The sequence below is a fragment of the Chrysochloris asiatica genome, unplaced genomic scaffold (genome assembly GCF_000296735.1).
Source record: "Chrysochloris asiatica unplaced genomic scaffold, ChrAsi1.0 scaffold00104, whole genome shotgun sequence".
NCBI classification, from domain to species: Eukaryota; Metazoa; Chordata; class Mammalia; order Afrosoricida; family Chrysochloridae; genus Chrysochloris; species Chrysochloris asiatica.
In genome coordinates this window covers 10,747,829-10,764,434 of record NW_006408622.1, presented here as the reverse complement: position 1 = coordinate 10,764,434, position 16,606 = coordinate 10,747,829, and the positions used below count along the sequence as shown (strand labels likewise).

The 16,606-nt window shown below is 42.9% G+C and overlaps 2 protein-coding genes across 3 annotated transcripts in view; one reads left to right on the top strand and one right to left on the bottom strand.

Moving 5' to 3' along the window:
* Positions 1–4,035: 4,035 nt before the first annotated feature.
* On the bottom strand, positions 4,036–4,752 carry LOC102832767 (protein FAM187B-like). The gene has a single exon (XM_006867373.1). The coding sequence runs from the start codon at positions 4,750–4,752 to the stop codon at positions 4,036–4,038; it is 717 nt and encodes a 238-aa protein (XP_006867435.1).
* Positions 4,753–16,285: 11,533 nt separating this feature from the next.
* LSR (lipolysis stimulated lipoprotein receptor) overlaps positions 16,286–16,606 on the top strand; it is an 18,344-nt gene continuing 18,023 nt past the window's right edge. For both annotated transcript variants that reach the window (XM_006867372.1, XM_006867371.1), the window contains exon 1: positions 16,286–16,528. In XM_006867372.1, the coding sequence (XP_006867434.1) occupies positions 16,426–16,528 (103 nt within the window). In that variant the 5' untranslated portion in view covers positions 16,286–16,425. The remainder of the gene's footprint in view (positions 16,529–16,606) is intronic.

The following is a 16,606-nucleotide window of genomic DNA, read 5'->3' as shown; positions in this document are numbered from 1 at the left end:
AATATCATCCCAGATGTTTACAGTTTTTTCAGATACAACATCCATCATTCAATAATAATAGCAATAATAAAATTTCCAGACAGACCAGGAGTCAGAAACAAAAGAGAGAAAAAACAGACAATGGTAGATGGATATTAGTTATTCTGATATTGTATTTTGTATTTTAAAAGAATATGTCCAAGAAACAGAGTAGCTGGGGACTTTAGACTCAAGAGAGGGTTTCAAAATGTTTGCAGAATTCCATTCTCTTTCAATTCATTTTCTCCAGGGACTTTTTGCAGTCCTTTCATCCACGACAACAATAGCACAACAGATGATAAGAGATTATGTGGACCTTAAGGGATGTAAGGCCTTATTACCTAGGAAGCAGTAAAGGTACATGTTCATATTATATTATAATTAGCTTAATCTCTAAAATAAATAATAAAAGATGCACAATTGATAAGCTAATAATAATAAATCTAAAACTCACTGCCATCAAGTCAATTCAGACTCTTAGTTACCCTGCATAGGGTCTGAGACTATACATATTTATGGTAGTAGACAGCCTTAGCTTTCTTCCATAGAACAGCTGGTGGGTTTGAACTGCTGACCTTTTGATTAGAAATCCAGTGCTTATCCTACAGCACCACCAGGGCAAGGCAAAGATGTTATTAAAAAAGAAAATTATAGACCAGTATTCTTCAAGAACATAGATGCAAAAATTATCAACAAAATCATAACCAACAGCATTTAACAATAAAAAAATAAACAAAGCCATCATGACCAAGTGGGATTCATACCAGTAATACAAGAATGGTTCAATGCTAGAAAAATAATCATAACCCACCACATAAATTTTAAAAAGGATCATATTAATCTATACAGAAAAAGCATTTGATAAAATCCAACTTCCATTCCTGATTAAAAAACACTCAACAAAATAGGAACAGAAGGGAATTAATTCCTCAACACAATGAAGGACATATACACAAAACCAATAGCCAACATTAATCCTAATGGAGAGCAACAGAAAACATTGCCCTTACAAATGGGAATCAGACAAGTATGCCCTTCATCACTACTCCTATTCAATATTGTATTGGAAGTCCTAGCAAAAGCAAGAAAGGAAGATAAAAGGCATCCAAATTGGAAAAGAATAAGTAAAACTATCTCTATTTGCAGATGATATTTTCCTATACATAGAAAGTCCCAGAGACTCAATAAGAAATCTACTGGAACTAATAGAAGGATAAAAAAACATGTACTGGAATAACCACAAAGTGACAGGGTAACAAATGCAGTGACATTCCTCTACACTAACAAAAAAAACTCTGAAAAGGAAATTAGAAAACCAATATAACTGACAATAGCCACCCAAAAGATGAAATACTTGGGAATAAATTTAACCAAAGATACAAAAGATCTATATGAAGAAAATGACAAAAGACTACTACAAGAAACCCAAAGAGACTTATACAAACAGAAGACTATAAAATGCTCATGGATAGGAAGACTTAACATGGTAAAAAATATCAATAGTATCCAGAGTGATCTATAGATAGCATGCAATCCCAATCTAGATTCCATCTTCATTCTTTAAAGCAATGGAAAAACTAATCACCAATTTTAATGGAAAGGAAAGAGACCCTGGATTAAAACAAAACAAAACAAAAAAAACACTGCTAAAGAAGAACAACAAAGTAGGAGACCTCACACTGCCAATTCTCAAAACCTACTACACAGCTACAGTAGTAAAAACAGCCTGATATTGGACAAGGACAGACACATAGACATATGGAACACAATTGAGAACCCAGAGTAAATTTATCTGCATATGGGCCGCTGATATTTGACAAAAGACAAAATGTATTAAATAGGGAAGAGGTAGTCTCTTTAACAAAGAGTGTTGGCAATACTGGATATGCAGTTCCAGAAATATTAAATAAGATCCATCGCTCATAGCAAACACAAAAATTAGTTCAAGATGAATCAAAGACCTAAACATAAAAACTATGTTGTTATTGTTAGATGCCATTGAGTCAGTACCGACTCATTTCGACCTTATGCACACAGAATGAAGCACTGCTCGGTCCTGGGCCAACCTCACAATTGTTGCCATGCTTGAGCCCATTGATGCTGCCATTTTGCCAATCCATCTTGCTGGGGGTTTTCCTCTTTTTCTCTGATCCTCCACCTTACCAAACATGAGATCCCTCTCCAGTGACTGGTCCCTCCTGACAATATGTCCGAAGTATGAGAGACAAAGTCTGGCCATCCTGGCCTCCAAGGAGCACTCTGGTTGTACTTCTTCCAACACAGATCTGTTTGCTCTTTTGGCAACTCATGGCACTTTCAATATTCTCCTCCAACACCACAACTCAAAAGCATCAATTCTTCTACGGTCTTCCTTATTCACTGTCCAGCTTTCTCATGCATATGAGGTTATACCATGGCTTGATCAGGCGTACCTTAGTCCTCAAGCTGACATCTTTGCTCTTCAACACTTTTAAAAGTTTTTTTTAAAAAAAAACCTAATTAGCAGATTTGCCTAATGCAATATGTTGTTTGATTTCTTAACTGCTGCTTCCATGAGTGTTGATAGTTGATCCAAGAAGAATGAAGTCCTTGACAACTTCAATCTTTTCTCCATAGATAAGAATGTTGTTTATTTGTCCAGTGGTGAAGATTTTTGTTTTCTTTACATTGATATGTAATCCATACTGTAGGTTGTGCTCTTTGATCTTCATCAGTAAGTATTTTAAGTCCTCTTCACTTTCAGCAAGCAAGGTTGTATCATCTGCATATCGCAGGTTGGTTGTTAATGAGTCTTCCTCCAATCCTGATGCCACGTTTTTCTTCATAGAACCCAGCTTCTCAGATGATTTGCTCAACATACAGGTTGAATAAGTATGGTGAAAGAATACAACTCTGTCATACACCTTTCTTAATTTTAAACCATTCAGTATTCCCATGTTCTGTTTGAACAACTGCCTCTTCATAGCGCCCCTATATAGGGTTTCCAAGGAGCAGCTGGTAGATTTGAACCTCCAACCTTGTGGTTAGCAGTCTAGTGCTGATCCGACAATGCAACACTATGTTAAGTGAACTAAGCTGTACAAGAGGACAAAAATCTATGAGCCCACTTATCTGAAGTCATATTCATAGGAACAGAAAGTAAAACAGTGATTACCAGGGGCTAGGGAGCAGAAGGAATGGGGATTTATTGCTTAATGAGTAGCGTTTCTATTTGGGATGGCGGAAATGTTCTGGAAATAGATAATGTCTATCTATTGTGAAGGAGCTCTGGTAGCTTAGTAGTTACGAATAGGGATGCTAATCTCATGGTCAGCAGTTCGAAACTACCAGCTGTTCTGCGGGAGAAAGATGAGGCTTTCTGCTTCTGTAAAGATTTACAGCCTCAGAAACCCTGTACAGGGTCGCTATGAGTCGGAACAGACTCCACGGCACATACAACAACAACAAATTGTGAAGTATTTAATAAATACCACTGAATTATACACTCAAAAAACAGTTAGCATGGTAAATTTTCTGTTGTATATGTTTTACCACACAAAAAAATGAGGGGAAAAGAAAAGAGGATATTTTGGTGGAAATTACAAGCTAATTCCAATAATAAGTTGGAAGACTTGTATGACCAGATACTTATATGACTATATTAATTAGACAATGTGGCCAAGTGTGTCAGTTCCAGTTAGGGCTCACAACCACACCAGTGTCTATCTCGCATGAGCATGCTCTTGAATATCTTAGTCTCTGTGTTTTACCTTTGAACATTAGGAGCCTGTGAGGGTCTCTGTTGGTCTCTACTGTGTTCCCTGCAATCAGGTCTGGTTCAAAGTGGACTCCAGGGAATTCTTGCTGAATGAATATCTGAGCAGGCCAGTGAAGACCCCTTCCTGCAGAGACTGACTATGAAGGCTCATGGGCTGGTAAATAGAACCTGATAGTCTATTGGAGTGTGAACCCCAGATGGGCACAGAAAGCAAAGCCTGGGTGAAGAAGGATCAAACACTGAACGGGTACCTGGTTCTATCACCTGTAAATGGAGGCCAAGGGACAGGTGAGCCATACGTTGTTGGTCAACTTGCCGGGCTGGTAAATGTCAAAGATGAAGTAAGGCTGGTTGATTTCCTGGCTGGGATTGCAGGGTACAAGACAGGATTCCACCTGCAGTTCAGGCCGCATGCGGCTGAACTGCATCTTCTCCTCTCTCAGATAGAGCCTGCAAGGCATGGGTTTTTCTAGAGGCTCCTTGATGTAACAGTACCCCAGGCGTTTGTGTTCGCCTGGCTCCCCACAGCGGTTACAGTCCTGCCAGGGTTCCCAGTGGGTGAAAATGAGGACCGTACCACCCAGGTTCAGGGTCTCATTCTGTAGGGGTTTTTGACCCAGGTCTTTATGTGTAATATGAAGGGTGGTAATGTCCTGGAAGTCAATCTCAAACTCTACCACTAGAAAATTGTCATTATCTTTGCAGCTGTAAAGGCCTGTCTGGGAGGGCTGTGGGTTGGTCAGTTGTAGGCTGCCTCCAGGCAGTTGCTTCACATTGGACATTGAAGACAGTAGAAGGCCATCCTCCCCATGAATGGAAGAGAAGTACCAAAGTGCCCTGGGGTGGTCACATTGCAGGACAACATCATTACCCGAGAGTAGGGCCAGCTCGCAGAGACTCTTGTAGGCACAACTGATTAATATCTGGGCTCCCAGAGTCGGGAGAAAAAAGCTAAGCAGCCACAGTGTGTCCAACATGGTGAACGAATGCTACATCAGAAGGAAAAGAACCATCTTAGCTATTGTGAAGTCATTCACAGAACTCAGGCCTCAGCTCTGGGCATTCCATCAATGTCATCAAATAGCTTGATGTAGGTTGCAAGGACAAAATCTCTATCCACAGGTTATCCACAGGATAACTCAGCAAGTGAACCAAAAGGCCAAGTTATTTGTACTCCACATACCTAATATTCAATGTGGAAAAGGTCAAGATGGCTTCATGGCCATCAGAAACTGGAAAACGGAGAAACACACAGTAATCCCTGATCTATACCATTTCTAAACCCCAGTGGGCAGGTACAAAGTTCCTCCTATCTTGTCCTGGTGTGGCATTGTGGGTTAATGCACTGAACTATAAAATCGGATTGAACTGCAAGGCCGGCGGTTCGAACTCGCTCTCTGCTCCTCAGAAACCCTATACAGGTCAACTGTGAGTCGGAACGGACTTGACGGCCTTTAACAACAATCTTGTAACTGGAGAGAGTCCCGTATCTAGCTCCAACTCTGCTCCTTTGGGCTGTAGGGAGGGACTTTCTCAACCTTTTTCTCTATGGCATGACTCCACTCACCAGGGAGATGACTGCTTTTCAAAACATTATCCTTTTTGGCCACATCTGAAATGGTATTTAAAGAGATATGCCCTCCTTACACCAGTCACTCCTCAGAAACCCCATATATGAGGGTCACTGTGAGTCAGAACCAACTCCACGGCACGTAACCACAACAAGTATCTCAGCATGTTTCCTGAAGTTTGGAACCCAGGGTTCTAGGTTGACCTTCAGTCGATTCCATATGCAAAACAGCCTCCACAGTTATGTTCAGGATCTCTCTCTTTAATTGGGTTGTTGTTAAGTGCCATGGAGTCAATTCTGACTCATATCAACCCTGTGGAGTGTTTCTGAGGAACAGCTGGTGAGTTTGAACCACGGACCTTGCTGTTCAAACCGACTTTGTGATCGAGTGCTTCTCTTTCAGTGCCAAACCTTAAAATCTATCAGATATCTTTGGCGAATCCTCACTTTGATCTCTCTTTCATGGGCCCATTTTGTCCACCAGTAAGAATTTTCTGTAAATTATCCAGAGATTTTTAATAATGGTTAATCCTGAATTAACCAGTAGAACAGTTTACTGGTTGGAATAAACTCAACAGGAATTATCATCAACAACAACATACTTTTGATTTAGACTTGCCTAACACTGAGTTTTAGAGTTCTGGTGTGGTGCTGTGGGTTAATGCACTGGACTTTGAACTGCAAGGTCAGTGGTTCAAGCTCACCAGCCACTCCTTGGAAAACCTAAAAAGGGTCATTATGGGTTGGAACTGACTCAATAGCACTTAACAACAACAACACTGAGTTTTAATTGGCCTTTGTCTCTCAATGGCCTTCTCAATTTCTAGCCAACTTTGGGCATTAGTCACTCCTGATGTTCTGAATTCCAGTTGAGCCCCTTAACGCTGTAAGCTCATTAAATACATTATATGTATGCCAAGCAATAGTTCCCATCCTTGGGACTCCAAGTAAATTTCCTTATTCCCATTGTCTTTTAGGAGTCCTGGTGTGGCACTGTGGGCTAATGCATCAGACTGCAAAGCCGTTTGAACTGCAAGGTCGGTGGTTCAAGCTCACCAGCTGCTCCTTGGAAACTCTATACAGGGTCATTATGGGTTGGAATTGACTCGACGGCATTTAACAACAACAACGTTGTCTTTTGTCTAATGCTGTGTGTTCATGTTTTATTGTTACGACAATGTTACTTTCTATGTGGTTCAGCGTTCTGGCACCAACCCCTGAGCCTGCTTGGTCCGGTATTCTGTGTTGTTGCTGATGGAGCTCTTCACTGCACTTCCTCCCTGTCCTCCATCTTGCTTGTTTTCTCTTTCCTGTCTTTTTTATTGACCATTTGTTTTCTTCATGTATGGTGTTCTTAATGTCATCCCACATCTCTTCAGGTCATTTGTGTCTAATACATCAAATCTGTTCTGGAGATGGTCTCTAAATTCAAGTGGGATATATTAAAGGTCATGTTTTTGGCTCTTATGGACTTGTTTTCATTTTCTTCAGCTTGAGCCTGTACAATTCTTCAGCTTGAGTCTGTTCAATAGTTGGCCCCTGTTCTTGCTTTGGCATCATTTGTATCACCAAACCCACATTCCCAAGTACAGATCTTTCCTCTTTGTCTCTAACTTCTTCATTCCAGTCACCAGTAATTATCAATGCATCTTGATTGCACATTTGATCAATTTCAGACTGAAGTAGTTGGTTGCTGTTGTTGTTAAGTGCAGTCGAGTCAGTTCCAACCCATAGCAACCCTGTATAAGGTTTGCAAGGAACCTCTGGTGATTCTGAACTGCTGACCTTGCAGTTCTAACTGAAGTTGAGGTCAAGTGCTTATCCTAATTCTTCAATTTCATCACCATTGACTTTAGTGGTTGGTGTCTAAATTTGAATAACAGTGATATTAACTTAGCTTCCTTATTGTTGTTGTTGTTCAGTGCTGTTGAGTCAGATCCAACTCATAGTAACCCTGTATAGGGTTTCCAAGGAACAGCTGGTGAGTTTGAACCACCGACCTTGTAGTTCAAATCTACCTTGTAGTCTGGTGCTTTATCCCACAGCACCACACCAGGTCCTCCTAATAGATGTAGTGCTATTATCCTATCACAGACAGCATTGTACTTCAAGATACATGATGAATGCAATTCTATTCCTCTTCAATTTGTCATTCCCAGCATAATAAATCATATGACTGTCTGATTCAAAATGGTTAATACCAGTCCATTTCAGCTCACTAATTTCTAGGAATATCAATCTTAATGCATTCCATTTCTGATGATTTTCAGTTTTCCTAGATTCATACTTGGTACATTCCACATTCCAATTATTAATGGATGTTTTCAGCTGTTTCTTCTCATGTTGAGTTGTGTCTTATCAACAAATGAAGGTCCTGAGAGCTTTACTTCATCCACATCATTAAGGTCAATACTACTACAAGGAAACAGCTCTTCCCCAGTCGTATTTTAAGTGCCTTCCAGCCTGAGGAGCTCATCTTCTAGCACATAACACATAATGTTCTGCTACTATATATAAGGTTTTCAGTAGCTAACCATTCAGAAGTTTTCAGAAGCTAACCATTCTGTCTCTCCTCTTCCTAGTCTGTCTTTATCTGGGAGCTTTGCTGAAACCTGTCCACCCTGGGTGACCCTTGTTGAGAGCTACAAACGCCATTACAAGATGGCACCGACCTCAACTTCCTCCTTCTTGTTTCCTTGTCTTTCTCCACGTGTGCGCAGGCGCTGAACTCCACTCGTTGTATGCTAATTAGGCATTTTTCTACCGACCAATCATGTAACCAGTCATGTCCCGCCACGCCTTCCTTTGAGAGTATATATTCTCCTGCTACTCCCTTACCCAACGTTGTCCTCCGCCACCGCTAAAAGAGCTGTAACCGCAAGAAGAGCTGTAACAATAAACTACTTTCAGAAGAATCCTGCTTGTCGCGTCCTTTATCGGCGAGGGCGCGCGACAGACCCTGATGGTATTTAAAATAAATTGCAGGAACACAATCCACCACAGTCCAACAAGCCGACAGTAGAGTGGTAGATTTTGCCCATAGTGGTGGTGGTGATAGTATGCCACTGAGACAGTTTCAACTCATAGCAACCCTACATAGGGTTTCCAAGGCTATATATGTCTTTACAGGAGCAGAAAGCCTCAACTTTCTCCTGTGGAACGACTCGTAGATTAGAACTACTGACCTTGCAGTTAGCAGCCCAGCTCATAGTCCACTGTGCTACCAGCACAACTTGGATTTTGCTCATGGAATCCTTCAAAATTCCAACCTAAGGCTTGAATTTTGTCTTTAGTGTTTTCAGCTTGAGAAATCCTGAGTGTCATCTTCCCTTTTGGTTTTCTAGCTTTAGGTCTTTGTACTTTATCTTCTCGAGCTGCCATTTGAAATTTTCTGTTCGACTCTTACTTGATCATTTCTTTCAGTTACTTTAGCTTCTCTGTATTCAAGAGCAAGTTACAGAGTCTCTTCTGACATCCATTTTGTTCTTTATATTGTTGTTGTTGTTGTTGTTAGGGGTCATCGAGTTGTTACCGAGTCATAGCAACCCTGTGCACAGCAGAACAAAACACTGCCCGGTCCTGGGCCAACCTCACAATTGTTGCCACGCTTGAGCCCATTGATGCGGCCACTTTGCCAGTCCATCTCACAGGGGGTCTTCCTCTTTTTCTCTGACCCTCCATCTTACCAAACATGATATCCTTCTCCAGCGACTGGTCCCTCCTGACAATGTGTCCAAAGTATGAGACAAAGTTCTTAATATTAGTAAGTTAAAACTTTATAATATTCATTTAAATATATAATAATAAAATAAAACTTTGTGCTAGAAAGTTAAAATCATTTCCAAAATCCTCCCATAAGCTTTCCCCAAAAGTCCCGTTGGGCAGGACTGGGTCTCATGCCAAGATACAAACGAGTCCCTGAAAGGAAATGATCTTTTCATAGCTGACTTAAACCAAGTAGAATTTGTTTCCTAGGATTGTGGAGGGGTAACCTTCTTTTAGAAGTCCTGGTATGATGCTGCAGGTTAATGGACTGAACTCCAAAGTCGGTTTGAACCTCAAGGTTGGCAGTTCAAGCTCACCAGCTGCTTCTCGGAAACCCTATACAGGATCGCTATGGGTTGGAACCAACTCAACAGCACTTAAGAACAACCACAACAACCAACAACCACAGCAACCAGCAACAACTATCACCACCACAGCACAACAACCTTCTTTTACCACAGAAGTCATTGAAGATCCAAACAAAACCAGGGCTTTGAAAAAGCAGTGGGGTTGAAGAAAATATTTAACTGGTATCAGCAGCTTTGTCTGTCACAGTATCCACTGATAGGAAAGATCAGGATTGAGCTATGTGTTCTTGGGCAAGTTTACGACACTTACTGAACCTCAGTTTACTAATGTGTTAAATAGGGACAACAGAATTCTCCTTCATCATCAAGCAGGGTTGTTTCCAAAAAATTCATGGAAAATAGAACAAAAAGATTCTGGAGTTTTCCTACAAACATTTTGAATCCTTCTTATCATTATGTCGACTTCTTAGCACAGTCAGGTTTGGAATATGACAGTGGCTAGGATGGTAGGAATATGGCCCAGTGGTTTCAGCCCCAGGCTGTGGGATCAGTTTGATCCTTTGCTCTACCACGCTAAAGTCATTTGGGCTATGTCCCTCTCACATTCATTTAATCTACAAATATTAATTACTCACCCACTTTATACTAAGCACTAAGGAGCCTTAAAATCCTTGTCCTCTAGGAGATTTAATTTTAATGGAGATGTTTCAGTTAGGATAGGTTAAGTTATGCTATGTAACAAATAAATCTCAGTGCCTTCATTTTTTTTTAACGCTATAAATTTTCAGTGTGGGTTAGTGGAGAGCTTTACTCCACACAGCCCCTTCAGAGACTAGGATCAATGAAGTCTGCACCACCTACATTGCTGTAGCAAAAGAAGGGAAGATAGCAAGCTATGCATTGGGAATTAAATGCTTTGGCCTGGGAGGGACCCACATCACTTTCTCACAAGTCATTAACTCGAATTAATCTCACAGTTCACCTAATACAGAAAGGCTGTGAAATGGAGAGGAACACATAGAATACTTGCTGAGAAATATTGTCTTTGCCTTGGGGAAAAGCAGATGGGAGACAAATAAATGACTAATAAAACATCCGATTACAAAAAAATCACTATGGAAAGAAACTAAAGAATATACGTATTTGGCATGTATCAATGCCCTGCAGCCAAAGACCATTAGAACACTCCTGTGGTTGAACAAAGTTGGATTTATTGACTCGTTGTAGTGAGAAAGGTCATACGTCATGGTGGATGGCGAGTGTTTAACAAGCTTTAAAAAAGACACAGCATTTGAGCTTGTGTAATGTAATTTAGGGAAGGGTTCAAGGAAGCAGGGTTTGCTCTGGATGGGATGTTATCAGGAAGTGAGAGTCATTCGATCTCATCAAGAAGGTGAGAAGAATGGAGAGAAGCTAATGTTGTAATTGGCAAAGCAGCCATTTATATTAGCTGGCAAAGGGTATTCTGTGTCTTAGACCATGTTCCTGTTTCATCTCTGTTTAGACAACTTTCCTGAGTAATCTTATTTTGTCTTGATTCATCACAGTCACAAAGACTTTATCTGATGTGGGTGTTCTCTGATGAAATTGTTTATGTTCAACCAAACACCATAGTCTAGCTGTTGCTTTTTGGTCAGCTCCTAGCAACACCAAAAATCCAGTTCTTGGTTTTAGCAATGCTCTGGCGATCATGAGTGGCTCTGTCTTCCTCATATATTTGAGGAACTAAACTGAAATCTCTTCCTGCTATGTAGGCCAGGCAAATGGCTTTCTCTCTGTACTCTTCAGTTTCCTTCTTTTTAAAATGAGAGTTTTAATGGGATTGGCTACATATGGTTCTTAAGAGGATTTGATAACATGTATATAAATTGTTCAAGAGCAAAAGATATCAGTTTGAGGACTAAGGTGTGCCTGGCCCAAGTTATGGTATTTTCAATTGCCTTATATGCATGTAAAAGTTGGACAATGAATAAAGAAGACCGTAGAAGAATTGACGCATTTGAGTTATGGTTTTGGAGAAGAATATTAAAAGTACCACAGATTGTTTGAAGAACAAACAAATCTGTGTTGGAAGAAGTCAGAATGTTCCTTAAAAGACAGGATGGTGAGACTTGGCCTCTCTTGTTTCAGACATATTATTAGGCGGAACCAGTCCCTGGAGAATGGCATTAAGTTTGGTAAAGTGGAGGGTCAGTGAAAAAGAGGAAGATTGCCCAATGAGAAGGATTGGCACAGTGGCAGCAGCAATGGGTTCAAGTGAGGATGGAGCAAGAGTGGGCAGGGTTTTGTTCTGTTGTGCATCGATAGGGCTGCTATGAGTGGGAACTGACTCAACAGCATCTGAGAACAACAAATTATAAAGTGTTATTTTTGGGGGGACGGGGTGCAGGTTGGGGTAGGCCACAACAAGTCCTCTATATTGAGGACTCTTAGACCAGTGGCAGGTGGGAGAGCACAAAGCAAAGCGCTTCTGACCCAGGTGACCATGGCCTCCCCATGGGGATCCTTGCCCCAACATCCGCTCTGATCCATTGACCACTAGGCGGCCCGAGGAGTCTTTTTGAAGCCCCAATATGACTATGCTACTTGGCAGCTTGTTGCTCTTAGGTGCCATTGAGTCAGTTTCGACTCATAGCAATCCTATGCACAACAGAACGAAACAGTGTCTGGGCCTACGTCATCCTCACAATTGTTGGTACACATGATCCAATGCTGCTGCCATTGTGTCATTATGTTACATTGGGAGTCTTTCTGTTTTTCATTCACCCTCCTCACCAAACCTGATTCTAAGGAACATTTGGGCTGTACTTGATTCCAACACATATTTGTTTGTTCTTCTGGCAACCCATGGTACTTTCACTAGTCTTCTCCAACACCATAACTCAAATGCATTCATTCTTCCACATCGTCCAGCTTCCACATGCGTATGCTGTTGTTTATATGAAGTACTGTTGAGTTGGTTTTGACTCATAGGGACCCTTCCCATGAATATGAGGCAATTGAAAATATCATGGCTTGGGTCTGTTGTACTTTTCTGCTTATGACCCTAAAATTCCTCATGATTTGGTCCATGGAAGCCTCTTCCTACAGGATGACTCTATCTCACGGCCTTGTCATATGACATGTAATCAGAAGGGACATGTGCCACTTCATTGTTGTTGTTAAGTGCCGTCGAGTTGGTTCCAACTCATAGCGACCCTGTATAGGGTTTCCAAGGAGCAGCTGGTGAGCTTGAACCGCCAACCTTGTGGCTCAAATCAACTTTACAGTCCAGCACTACACCAGGACTCCAAAATAACATATCACATTGGGCATATCTGCTGCAAAAGATCTCTTTAAAGTGTGAAAAGGCAAAGATGTGACTTTGAAGACAAAGGTGCATCTGATGACCCAAGCCATCATGGTTTTATTTTCAGTTGCCTTACATGCATGCAAAAGCTGGGCAATTAATAAGGAAGACTGAAGAAGAGTGGATGCCTTTGAATTAGGGTGTTAGTAAAGAATATTGAACATACCAGGAAAACAAGTAAATCTGTCTTAGAGGAAGTATGCCTAAAATGTTCCTTAGAAGCAAAGATCCCAAGACTTCGTTTATGTACTTTGGACATTTTCTCAGGAGAAACCAATCCTTGGAGGCCATCATGCTTGGTAAAGTGTCAGCGAAAAAGAGGAAGACTCTCAACGAGATGGATTGGCATAGTGGGTACAACGATGGGTTAACATAAGAAAGATTGTAGGGATGGAGCAGGAGCAGGTAGTGTTTCATTTTGTTGCACATGGGGTCACTATAAATCAGAACCAACTTGACAACCCCTTAACAACAACAGAGGTACAGTGGAAGAAATGACTGGCAATCTACTTCCATAAAGATCACAGCCAAGAAAACCCTACGGAGCTGAGTTCTACAAGGACAAGCATGGGGTTATCATGAGTTGGAATTGACTCAATGGCAACATGTATGATCTCATCTTAATTTGATTACACCTGCCAAGATCTCATATTCAAATACAGTCACATTCATGGGTATAGGAGATTCGAACTTCAGCATGTCTTTCAGGGAGACGCAGTTCAACGCACAACAGTCAGTGATAATATTTTGTGAGGGGGATGATGGTGCTATGTTCAAATACTACAGGAGGTAGGCAGACAAATGAAATGAGACAGCTGACTCGGCTGGGGGCTGCGGATACCCTGCCAAGGGTGTGGATGCTAGTCTATTGTAGCTTCCTGTTGTCAGGGCAAATAGGAGGCTGATTCTTCAAAAGATGCTGAAACTCACATTATTACGCGAGGTAACACTTGTTTAACAAAATTTTATTGAATGCCTACGATGTTCTAGACACTTCTAAGGTGTGTGGCTGCAATAAATACAGAAACATCTCTGTCCTGTGGAGGGCAGTAAGGGAGACATACAACAACTCAGTTAAATACGTACAATGATTAATACTAAGGGGTGGCACGTAGGATAAAGTACTGGGACACAAGGTCGGTTTGAACCACAAGGTTGGCAGTTCAAACCCACCAGTCACTCCTCGGAAACCTATACAGGGTGGCTATGAGTCCACAGCACTTAACAACAACAGTAACAAAGGAGAAAGGTACAGTAAGGAGGAGATATTAAAAATTGGCAGGGGAGGTTGAGAACAAGTTGAAATCTTATAACCAGTGGCCAGGGAAGATGTGATTGCAAAAATGAGCTTTAAGTAAAGCCCTAAAGGAGGAGGGACATCACGTTCACTTGTGGAGGAAGGGTGTTTCAGGCAGAGGGAATAGCAGGAACAATGGCCCTGCGGTGGGAGTTATGAGGTAGGAATTATGAGAACCATCTTCAGTACCAGCTGGAAGTCCAGGAGAGCTGAAGATGAGAAGCAGGGGGTCATGGGAGGTGGTAGGTTGCAGCAGGTAAGAGGACATCACTATAAGGACTTTGGTATCTTTCGTTTCATGTACTTTACACATGTTATCCCTAGAGATGAATATCACGCTTAGAAAAGTAGTTATTGTTAAGTGCCGTCGAGTCGGTTCCAACGCATAGCGACCCTGTTCAGGGTTTCCAAGGACTGGCTAGTGAGTTTGAACCGTCGATCCTGCGGTTGAAACGACATTGTGATCCAGTGCAATCTCCCACTGCGCCACACCAGGGCTCCTAGAAAAGTAGAGGGTCCGCGAAAAAAGGAAAACCTTTAATGGAATCAACAAGATGGATTGACACCGACCGTGGCTGCAACAATGGGTCCAATGATTCTGAAGATGACATAGGACCGGTTGGGGGTTCTGTTGCACACAGTCATCTGACAACAATGTGAGAAAGAACCTAAAATTCTCCAAAATGCACTTCCCGTAGTTACCACTGGGGGTCAGCAAAGCCGCGTGGACGTCCCGCATTCTGGTTGCCTTGCTTGGAGCGCAGGTGCACAAATTAAACCCATTGCGATAGTGGCTGTTCCCAATCAAAGCGACTGCTCTATAGGGTTTCCCGTACTATAAACCTTATCTTTCTCCCTCAGAGCACCTGGTAGGTTGCACCTGGTGGGTTGGAGATGGGTTCAAACCACCAAATTTTTGGTTAACAGTCTAGCGCTTAATTACTGCACCACCAGCGCGTCCACAGGTGACCCCACTCACTGAAAGGCACAGCCACCAAGTTGATTCCTACGCATGCTATTATTAAGTGCAGCAGACTCGGTTTCCACGGAGCTGTTGGTGGATTTGAACCAACGACTTACTGGTTAGCAGTCCAGTGCTGATCTTAACAGCACCACCAAGATTCCGACACATAGCGACCCTGAATAGGGTTTGCGAGGGTGTAAAATCTTTATGATGTGGCGCTGTAGGATCAGCACTGGATTGCAAACCACAAGGTCGGCAGTTCAAACCCACCTGTTGCTTTTCGGAAACACTACACAGCGTCGCTGAGTCTGAATCGACTCAACGGCACTTAATAATTCTTTATGGGAGCACAAAACCTTATCTTTCTTTCGTAGAGCTGCTGTAGGGGGTTGAACTGCCGACCTTGCGTTTAGTAGTCTAGGGCATATCTGAATCTCTCGGAGGAATGGGTCCCTGGCAGGCTGCCTCCATTCGGCCCCTTTAAAAACATGAGTTGCCGGGAAGCCAGACCTGTAATCAGGAATGCCGGGGAGTTAGACCACGTGTTGGGAATGGGAATTGGTCAAGAAAACTTCGAAAGTATAAATTAAGTATTTCTTGGGTCTCCAGCCCTTCGGGCGTCCCCAGGGGAGCAAAGATCCCCTTTGATTGTTTCTATGAGCCATCCAAGAGGAAAGCACCGCAGGTCCGCAGCGCCTCCCTCCGTCCAGACAGAAGGAATCTCAGGGCTAGTAAAATAGTCCGGAGAAACCGACAAGCCTCTGCCAATCCGAGTTTACACTCCCTTCTCCTTGCAGAGTGTACCTAGGCGGGTCCATCGTCATTCGGAAAAAGGGGTGTGGGCAGGAAAGCAACAGGTGTGCAGTAGGACCCGCCCCTTCTCAACAGGTGTATCGGGTTTGGTTCCCTAGGATCTCGGTCCACTGGGCTCGTTCTGACTAGTAGGGCACCGATCTGGACCGGTGGCATGTTGGTGCCCTCCAGACTGGCCGGTCACTCCTTTCCGCCCCTCTGGGCTGGTACGCACCTGGGCCAGCCCATTTCCGGGGAGGGAGGTGGCGAAGCCCCTCCCCGTCATTCTCCCCCAAGCCCAGCCCCAAGCTCCCAGCCTTGTGTACCTGGGTGGATCCATTCTTCAGAGCACGCAGGGGGCAATATTTGGATAACCTCAGTTGGTCAAGCAAGTTTCTCCCCAAAAGTTAAGAGTGTGCATTTAATCCACTTTACCTTCGATTATAAGATTCTTAAGAGCGGCGACGTGGGGTTGGAATGGACAGAAGGGGCGAAAGCGGGAAGGGGAGGAGCGTTCCCCCCCTCCAGCTTTGGTACGCGCTGCGCCCCTTACCCGCCCGGTACCTGGGAGGGGACGAGCGGACGGCAGCGCCTAGACGGCGGCGATGGCGCTAGTGGTCCGCGGTATCTCCCGGAGGCTGGGTTTCCACCCGGCCACGTCGGGCCGCGGGGCGCTCGTCTGGCTCTTTCTCACCACTTTTTGTATAGGTACGGGCTTGGGGTAGGGGATCCTGATGCTGTGGAGCGGCGAAAAGGCACAATGGACGCGGGGTGGACAGAGTTGTG

Coding starts and splice junctions, on each gene's coding strand:
- LOC102832767 (XM_006867373.1), bottom strand. CDS start 4,752: ATGTTGGACACACTGTGGCTGCTTAGCTTTTTTCTCCCGACTCTGGGA.